This window comes from Marmota marmota, unplaced genomic scaffold (genome assembly GCF_001458135.2).
Source record: "Marmota marmota marmota unplaced genomic scaffold, marMar, whole genome shotgun sequence".
NCBI lineage: Eukaryota > Metazoa > Chordata > Mammalia > Rodentia > Sciuridae > Marmota > Marmota marmota.
Genome location: NW_025999985.1, coordinates 44679 through 53723, shown reverse-complemented (window position 1 = coordinate 53723; position 9045 = coordinate 44679). Strand labels below are relative to the sequence as shown.

Genomic DNA, 9045 nt, shown 5'->3' with positions numbered 1-9045 from the left:
GATTTTCCTCCCGCCCTAACCTCTTCTGTCCCTGGCTTGGCCTAGGTGAAACCCTACGGTACTAGTCCTTTGCGTCTGGATCCTCTCACTTCACACAGTGTCTTCAGGGTTCTCCCAGGTTGCAGCCCGTGTCAGAGCTTCAACCCTCTTGGTTCCTAAAGGGCACTGCTTGGGGGCTGGAGCTGGAGCCCAGTGGAGGAGCACGTGCCCGCCAGGCTCAGGGCTCCGGTTAGACCCCAGCATTGGAAAAAGAAAACAAGGCTCCAGTAATATTCCACTGTATGGATGACACATATTTCCTTCACCCATTCACTATGTGATGGGCACTTGGGTTGCGTCCACCTCTTGGCCATTATGAATAACACTCCTATGATCATTCATAAGCAAGTTCTTACGTATAAGGGGGTCCTGTAGGAGTGGAAATGCAGGCTCAGGCCACCTCAGCCTCGTCCCTGGGTGTGCACGGGATGGAGTCCTCTCACACATCCAGGCCTCTGGGTCGGCTGGGTTCTCCATCTTCGCGGGCCAGAGGCAGGCTGCCCACTTGTGCTGGAGCTGGTTCGACTGCCTGTGTGTTCCTTCCCTCAGAGTGAAGTCCTGCAGAAAGCACGGGCCTGGGAAACCAGAGGTCATGGATGACAGGGACCCTGTCATGGACACCGTCCCCTGGGTGAGTGATGTGCGTTGGGTCATGTGGCGGGGCAGGGAGGTCTGTGCACGTCCACACTGAGGCCTTCAGCATTTCCCACACCTGCTCCTCCCTGGTCACCTGGCAGAGACCCAGGAGGTGTCCTCTCTCCTGTTCTCGGCCTTCATCTCCCGGAGCCAGTAACGGCTACGTCTGCCCAGCCTTCCTTCTAGGAAAGCTAACTGGCCCTCTACTCATCCTCCTGCCCGAACTCTGCTGGACACTCAGTCTACCTCCCTCCTCGCCTCCGCCTTTCACCCTGGACACAGGCTGCCAGAACCTTCTCCCCAAAGCTCTTACCTTCCAGCCTACCCAGAGCCCCGAGTTGTTGCCCCATTGCTGGGAGAATCAGGTCTGCACTCCTGGGCCCACCATCTGATGGCCAGCCCCCACTATGTCCTGTCCTCTGGTCCAGCCACAGTGGCCTTCTCACCGTCCACACACAGAGACACACACTTCCAGCTCTGGCCTCAGCATGCACAGCTCCTCCTGCCTGGAACACCCTTTCCTCCCCCTTTCTACCAGGCCCCCTGGTCTAACCCTCAGCTCTAACCTCCCACTCCAGGAAAACCACGTCTCCCTCCCTGCGGGCACCCCCCCACACACGTCCCCAGGGTCCTGCAGGCCTCCCTGTGCTGAGGGGCTCATGATGCCCTCTTCACCTGTCTCCACCCTCTCACTGTATTGGTGACATTCTTCAGGACCAGGGCTGGCTCTCCCTCAGCCTGCCCCTGTCTAGCATGTTCCCCTTTATAGAACCAGGTCCACGTTACCCCTGATGGAATTACCCACGGTGCTTGGTTCCTGATCAAGCACTTAGCCCAGGAACAACCATTGTTCACTCTTACTCCCTCATTTTTATTCATAATATGTGAAACACCGTGAGCCTTCCTTCCAGCCCGAGGCCGAAGGCGTGGGCGATGGCTGATACCTCACCCTGCCTGTGTGGCTGCTTGGTCCCCGCCCAGGGCTGCTGTTCTGGGTCTCCTCCTCCTAGTGCTGACATGTACATATAAGAAGCACACTCCACTTAGTTTTTCCCAACCCACAAAGGGCGCCATGTTCTGCTCACTCTTCTTGGACTTGCTTTGTGGACTCTGGATCACACTGATGATTCAGACACATTATTGTGTAGAACTGCAGCTTATTTTCCCCTCATGTTCAATAGTTTATCTTGTGATCATGTCAATTATCTAGGCTCAGACAGATGGACAGTTGAGTTGTTTCCAGATTCAGGGAGTTTTTCTTTAGCATCATGTGGGAATTGAATGGCTGGGTCACGGATATGTGAAGGTCCATCTTTACAAGATTGTGACACGGACTTTCCCAAAGCCCTGGTATCCACGTACACTCCCACCTGTGCCTGTGAGACCCAGTAGGTACGCCCTCAGTCTTCGTAGTTGGTTTTACCGCTTGTCTCAATGTGTTCTCGTCTCACTCTCTCACTATGGTGTCGATTTGCATTTCCTTGGTGTCCAGGAAGATGAAAATCTTTACATTTTCTCTGGCATGTCAACACTTCTCTATGCAATGCCTGCCACACCCGGAGCCCGTTCCTCTACTGAGTGTTCAATCTTGTCAGATTAAACTTGAATTTGTTGGGGGGCTTTATGTATTGATACACTAATTTTTTTTTTCTGGAAATATGTACCTCCCAGTGAGTAGTTGGCCTTCACTTTTCCCAAGGTGACCTTGGATGAACGTAAGTTCTTAATTGTAATGTGATCATATTCATGATCATCTTTACTCTATTGAGTGTCTTTTAAGAAAATCTTTCCCATCCTAAGATTGAGATATTTGGGTAAAGTTTCTACTAAAATTTTCATATTTTGCTTTTCACATTTAAGTACTGAACCTACCTGGGGTTGGTGTCTGTGTGTGGTGTGCAGTGTGTACCCACAGGTACTTCCTGTGTTGACACACATGCCACTCTGTCATGTATCCTCATACCATGTGGGAGCGGGCCCCTTCTGTGGCCTCTGCTATGATGCAATAACCAAGTTTATTGTCTCCGAGCCAGAACGGTCTAGGAGTAAACAGAAAGGCCCCCATGTCTAGTGGAGCAAGACCCCTCCTCCGTCTCCTTCCACAAATAGTCTTGGCTATTCTTGACCCTTTGTTTTTCACGTGACTGTAGAATCAGTCTGTCAAGTTTTAAAACAGACTTCTGTTGGTGTTTTAATTGGAGTTACATTGAGCCTGTTTGTCAGTTTGGGAAGAATTTGCTTATTTATGAATCCTTCTTATTGACACAAGTATATTCATCTTAAATCTCTTTTAGTGTTTTCAAGGAAGATGTAGGATTTCTCCACACAGGGCTTGTTCCTCTTTTGATGTTTCTTCCTAAATATGGTTAGGGTTGCTATTATAATATCTATCTTTTAAAAAGTGTATTTTTTAAAATTTCATATTGCCTAAATGATGAGTGAGAGCCTTTGTTTAAATGTGAGGTTTTTAAAATATCACAGGCAGGACTTTGGTGTCATTTAGGGTCTCATTACTTTGGTAGCTGAAGAATTCTTAGGTCTTTTTCATGAGCCTGCTGATCTGTTAATGATTGATTGACTGGTTGCAGTGCTGGGGATTGAATCCAGGACCTCGCTCGTGCTTCACTAACGCTCTGCCCCTGAACTACACCGCCAGCCCTTTTTATTTTTTATTTTGAGACATGGTCTCGCTACGTTGCTGAGCCTGGCTTTGAACTTGCCGTCCTCCCACCTCGGTGTCTCAGTCAGCGATTTGGCTGCTGTGACCGAAAGACCTGACAAGAACAATTTTAGGAGGAAAAGGTTATCTGGGGCTCATAGCTTCAGAGGTCTCAATCCATAGAGAGCCAGCTCCATTCATTCCTGGGAGCTCAAAGTGAGGCAGAACCTCATGGCAGAAGAGTGTGGCGGAGAGAAGCCACTGGAGACATCACACCAGGACGCAGGGAGAAACAGACAGAGACAGAGGGGGAGATCCCTTCATGGACAAAATATAAACCCGAAGGGCAGGCTCCGGTCACCCCACCTCCTGCAGCCACACCCTATCCAGTTGTCACTGGTTTCCCCATCAGGGGATTAGTACACTGATTGGGTGAAGCTCCTCACAACCCAATCATTTCTCCTCTGAGCTTCTTGCATTGTCTCACTCATGAGCTTTTGGAGGACACCTTATATCTAAACCATAACACTCAGCCTCCCAGGTCACTGGGATTACAGGCGTGCACCACTGCACCAGCTGACCTGTTCTTTTCTCAGAGAGAGATGACATCTCAGAGATGTTATCCTTGACTGTCATGATTTGCTGAGTCAGAGCAGCTGAATTTGATGCAGGTGTGATTCTGTTTTCTACAACAATCAGCTCATCCTTTTGGACTTCCTCTCATGTGCCCTGTAGGTGTATTTTCTTCTATGAGATTTCAACAATTTACCCACTTTCCTGAATACTCACTTTGAGAGGAAGTGAAAGCACACAGACCTGGCTTCCTGCAGCCACAGAAGCTGCACCACCTCTCAGACCACAGGGTGAGATCCATTGAACTGCAGACAAATGCTTTTCACTTCCTCACTGTCCGTCAGCACAGAGCTTCTGCTTTTTCTTTCCAACACAGATGGAGCTGAACTCCTCTGGTGGGCTCCCCAGGGCTTCTCTGTGACTGCATCACTTTATGGTGACACCCACCTCCACAGGTGACACAGCACCTCCACAGATGTCTGGGTGCCGAGAACCAGCTCCATTGTCTAAGTAGCTTCATCGAGTGAAACTCAAATTACTAATTTTTTATTGTTGTTTTGGTGCCAAGGATTGAACCTGAGGCCTTGCAGATGCTAGGCAAGTGCTGTACAAGTAAGCCACATCCCCAGCTCAAATTACATTTTTAATTTATCTTGTATCCTTTTGATTTGGTAAGCTAGCCTATTAATTGAAATAATCTGTATATATAAATTGAATTATTTTGAATAATTTTAAAATTTAAAAACATCATATATTGGTTGGTGTGGGGTATTACTTCGAATCCTTTGGGATTTCGAATTAGATGATTTTTGTCAGCTACAAGATCATACTGCTTATTTCTTCTCTTTATATCCTTTGTTCCTTTTGCTTATTCTAATGCACTGGCTGAGACTCCAGTCAAACTCAAGGAGAAGTGTGTGACCTTGGGCATCTTTTGTTACTCCTGACTTTGAGGGAAATGAACTCTCTAACTCACTATCCTGCCATTCAGGTTGGTTTCTGTCAACCTTATTCAGGTGAAGGAAATTTCTTTCTATCACTAAATCACTATACATTTTTTATTATAAATTTTTATTGAACATTTCAAATAAAATCCAACTGATAGGATTTTTTCCCTCCTAAATCTATTACCGTTGCTAGTGACGATTAATTTTTTGTTGATGTTGTACTGGGGATTGAAGCCTGGGTCTTGCTCATACTACACGCTTCTGTCAAAGATTTTTCTCAGGTGAAACTACTCTGTCTTTCCTGGGAGAACCACATTGTTCCGGGCGTATGTTTTTGGTACCCTGTAGATTCAGTTGGTTAGTGTCTTTGCCTCTCTATACATCAACAGACCTGTCACTTCCTTTCTTCTCCTGTCGACTTTGTTTGGACATTGTTCTGCCGTGCGACCAGCACGCTAGCTTCATACTAGAGGTCCTAAGCATAGAAGTTAACTAGTGAGATCAAAATAAACACACATAAACTCAATTTACCTTTTTCTTGACCAGGTCTGAGAGGCTCCTGCCTCGAGCCACCCGGTGGGGTAGCGAGGTTTACACAAGAGACCAGCAGGAGAGAGGAAGGGGCACGCCAGGGAGTGGCCTTTTATTGGGGAACAAGAAATTCAAGGGAAAATTCCATCCATCCGATGAAGGTCGAGGGGGACAGCATTCCAAGGTCAGGGTCAGTGATTGGTCTCAGGGTCAATGGTCAGTCACACCCCCACAGGGATGGGCTCTCCCACCTAAAAAGGGTGGGGATTAGTTCTGACACAGCTTGGCCGGAAAGCCTCACACCCAGGCAGGGAGGTGCCCAATCACGTGCGAGAACGGCTTCCCACACATTGAGATAACACTGAGGTGGTGAAGACAACTGCTCCTTTCTATCGTCTGGAAGAGAGTGCATGAATCTGGGATGGCTCACTTCTTGACAGGCTGATAGATGTCAAGGGCTCACTCCATTTTCCTAGATGAGTCATTTTATGTGTTGTTCAGTGAGCTTTTTCCTGGGGACATGTTAGTTTTTTGACAAAGGTCATGTGTGTGTGCATTCTGCAGTCTCTGTACTAGTTTAGAGAGTTTACTTCCCCTTTTATACTCCTGGTAGAGTGCCCAGTGACTTCTCTCTTTTTCTCTAGGTAGATCTCACTGTCTTCTTATTTATTATCAGTTTCAGAGAACCAACTTTTGGGATGCTTGACTTTCTCACTGCACCTTTGTTTTCTACCTGGTTTGGTTTTGCTCTCATTTTCTCAGCCCCTGCCTTCTGCTTCCTTCCGTTCATTCTGATGTGCGTCACTAATTTTTAAGCGGGATACTTAGCTTATTAACTTATAGCTCTTTCTTCTTTATGAAAGTAGTTATGGATGCATTTCTTTAAAACACCACAAGTTTTGATATGTTATTTTTACATCAAATCAGTTCCAGATATGTTAGAGCTCATCAAAATTTCTTCTTGGAATCTTACATTATTTGGTGTTTTAAAAAATTATACAGATATTTTTAGACCACTTTCCATAAAAGATCCTAACTAGATGCCTTTTGGTGAAAATGCATGGTCTTTATTATACCGAATTTTACATTGTATTGAGGCTTGATCTGTGACCTGTACCTAATGAGGTTTTATAATGTTTCCTGTGTGCTTAAGAATATGCATATTTTTATTTCTTAAATTCTAGATAAAAGTTCCCAGACCAGTGCATTCATTGTAATATTTAAATCCAGATCTTTTCTGAGAGATTCCCTGATCTGTCAATATTCGGGAAACGTGTCTTAAAATCTTAGATGATGATAACATATTTGTCAATTCCCCCCTGCAGATCTACCACGTGTTTCTTATATCTGTGTGCTTTTAATTAAAACTATTTATTTTAGAAGCATCAATTCTCAGTGTATTGAACATCTGATCACACATGATGTTCCTTTCCATTCACACCGATAAGTTTTGCTTTAAAGTTTATTTGGTTGGATCTTAACACAGCTACCCAACTTTGTGGTGGGTTAGATGGGGCCTTATGCTTTTCAAGCCTCATTTTCCCCAACATTTTAAATCTTTATGCTTTAGCGGTGGTTTTTGTACATGGTGTGTAAGCAGCTGTTCAAGAGTGTCCTGTGACACCCTCTTGCGGTTACCCTGTCGGTGTTGATTGTGGTCATTGATGTGGAGATTTCACATTTTATTTTTACTTGGCTCTACTTCTCTAATGTTTTCCTTCTTTCTTACTTAAAAATCAATGCCTCTGTCTCACAGAGAACACTTTCTTATCTCTTGGTCACTCTTCCTTCTACTCTGTAAAATGTTGGTATTTTCTATAGATCTAAATTTTCATTCTGGGTTATTAAGAACATATTTGTGATTTTCCCATTCCTTTTTTGAAAATATGCAGCTACACGTTTCACCAAGCTATTTTGCACCTTCATATCCTGTACTTATCACAGGATATCCTGGGGTTGTTCTCTCTCTCTCTCTCTGTTTTTTCTTTTTTTAATTTGTCTTCCCAGTGGGGCTTCAGTCTCGGTTTCCCTGTGCTGAAGCTTCTGGGGGGGGGGGAGGTTTGTGAAAAATTGAAAACAATTTTTTTGCCCCGATTTTTACCCGGAGAGAAGAGGAATTCCAGGATCTGATGTCCCTCAGCCCTTGTCCCTTCAGCCCGACTTCCCCTTGAGCCATGAGATGTTTTCCCCAATTGGACCTGGGGTCTCTTGGGGAGTGGTCCCCTACCCCAGCTCCCAAGGGCACCTGAGGGGTCTGGTTGGGGCTGTTCACAGGTGCCTTCCGCAGGACACCTCTTTTCGGATGGACTGCTGGATGCCCCAGGACCCCCTGTGACCTGGCGGCCCTTGTTTATATGGGCAGGTGCCTTGTGGCTCCCATCTGGCCAGCATCCGGTTCATTCCCACCAAGACGGCCACTCTGGGGGGAGCGCTGGCCAGGAGAGCCCGGTTTGGGCGTGGGGTCAAGTCACAGCGCAGGCCGGTAGCCCAGCACCTACAGTGCAGCGGCAGAGCGGTGCTGGGGACCCAGAGAGAAGAGGGCAGGTCCCGGGGGCAGCGGGAGGGGCGGCGCAGGACGCCTCCACCAGGCTGGGACGGGACCTGCAGGCTGCCGCCCTCACGGGTCGCGGCTGTTGGAGAGGGGGGCTGCCCCTGGGCTCTAGAGCAAGCCGATGGGCTCCGTGGGGTCACGCAGTGACGACAGGCACCTGCTTGGGGGCGGGCACCAGGTCAAGTCAGGAAAGCTGCCCGGCTGCCCCGTCGGGAAGCGGTTACAAGGGGTCCAAGGAGGCCAACTCCGCATCGACCACCTTGAGGAAGGAGCAGGGCGAGACCCCGGAGCCGCCGAGGGCGACTGCGCCTGCTGCCGCAGGGGGAGCAGATGCCCCGGCGACGGGGGTTAAGAATTCGCAGGTGAGGATCCCCACCTTGCCCGCCTCTTGATTCTGCCTTTCTCCCTCCTCATCTCCAGGGTCCCAGGCAGAAGTCCTGTCCCGACAGCTCTGGGGACCAAGCCTGCCCGGCTGGGGGCGCTGTCCCCCCAGGGAAGCAGGAGATGCACTACGCCACGCTCAGCTTCCACGGGACCTCGTCGGCAATGCCTCGGGGGCGCGAGGCCACCAGCAGCACAGACTACTCAGAGATCAGGACGAGCAAGTGAGGACACCCCAGAGCCCGGCCTGGCGGGAGGAGAGGAGAAGTCAGGACTGACTGCGGAAGCAGGAAGCATCCACCCAAAACTGCAAGCGCGGCCCCGGGTCGAGCAGAGAGGGCCACTGCGGGATGGAGAGACTTGGGCTCAAACCGGCCCCAGCGCCTTCTGGGGCATTATTATCAAGAGAGCCACCTCACCTCTGTCCTCGTTTCCCACCCTGTAAGTCAGAGAAACCGAGGCGTGGAAGCCACGGCAGAGGTGCGCTGCAGGGCAGCTGCTTCCTCCTTCTCCTGACAAGTTCCCCTGAGGCTGGGGGACCCGGGCAGGAACTGGCCAGCAACTTGTGGAAGTCCCTCCAGGAGAGGCCAGCTCCTCTGCCCAGCATCGGGTTCATGCTGTGACGACCACTGTGCTCTCCAGGTCATCTCTTCACCCCACCATGTCCACCAAGGGCTCCAGCATCTCTCTTCCTCCCCAGTCCCTTCCTCGGCCCCTTCGGGGGGGGG

The 9045-nt window shown here is 48.8% G+C and overlaps 1 protein-coding gene across 2 annotated transcripts in view; it reads left to right on the top strand.

Annotated features, from left to right (window-relative positions):
- Siglec14 (sialic acid binding Ig like lectin 14) overlaps positions 1-9039 on the top strand; it is a 21532-nt gene extending 12493 nt beyond the window's left edge. For both annotated transcript variants that reach the window (XM_048806016.1, XM_015507395.2), the window contains 2 exons: positions 589-670; positions 8357-9039. In XM_048806016.1, the coding sequence (XP_048661973.1) occupies positions 589-670; positions 8357-8545 (271 nt within the window). In that variant the 3' untranslated portion in view covers positions 8546-9039. The remainder of the gene's footprint in view (positions 1-588; positions 671-8356) is intronic.
- Positions 9040-9045: the final 6 nt, after the last annotated feature.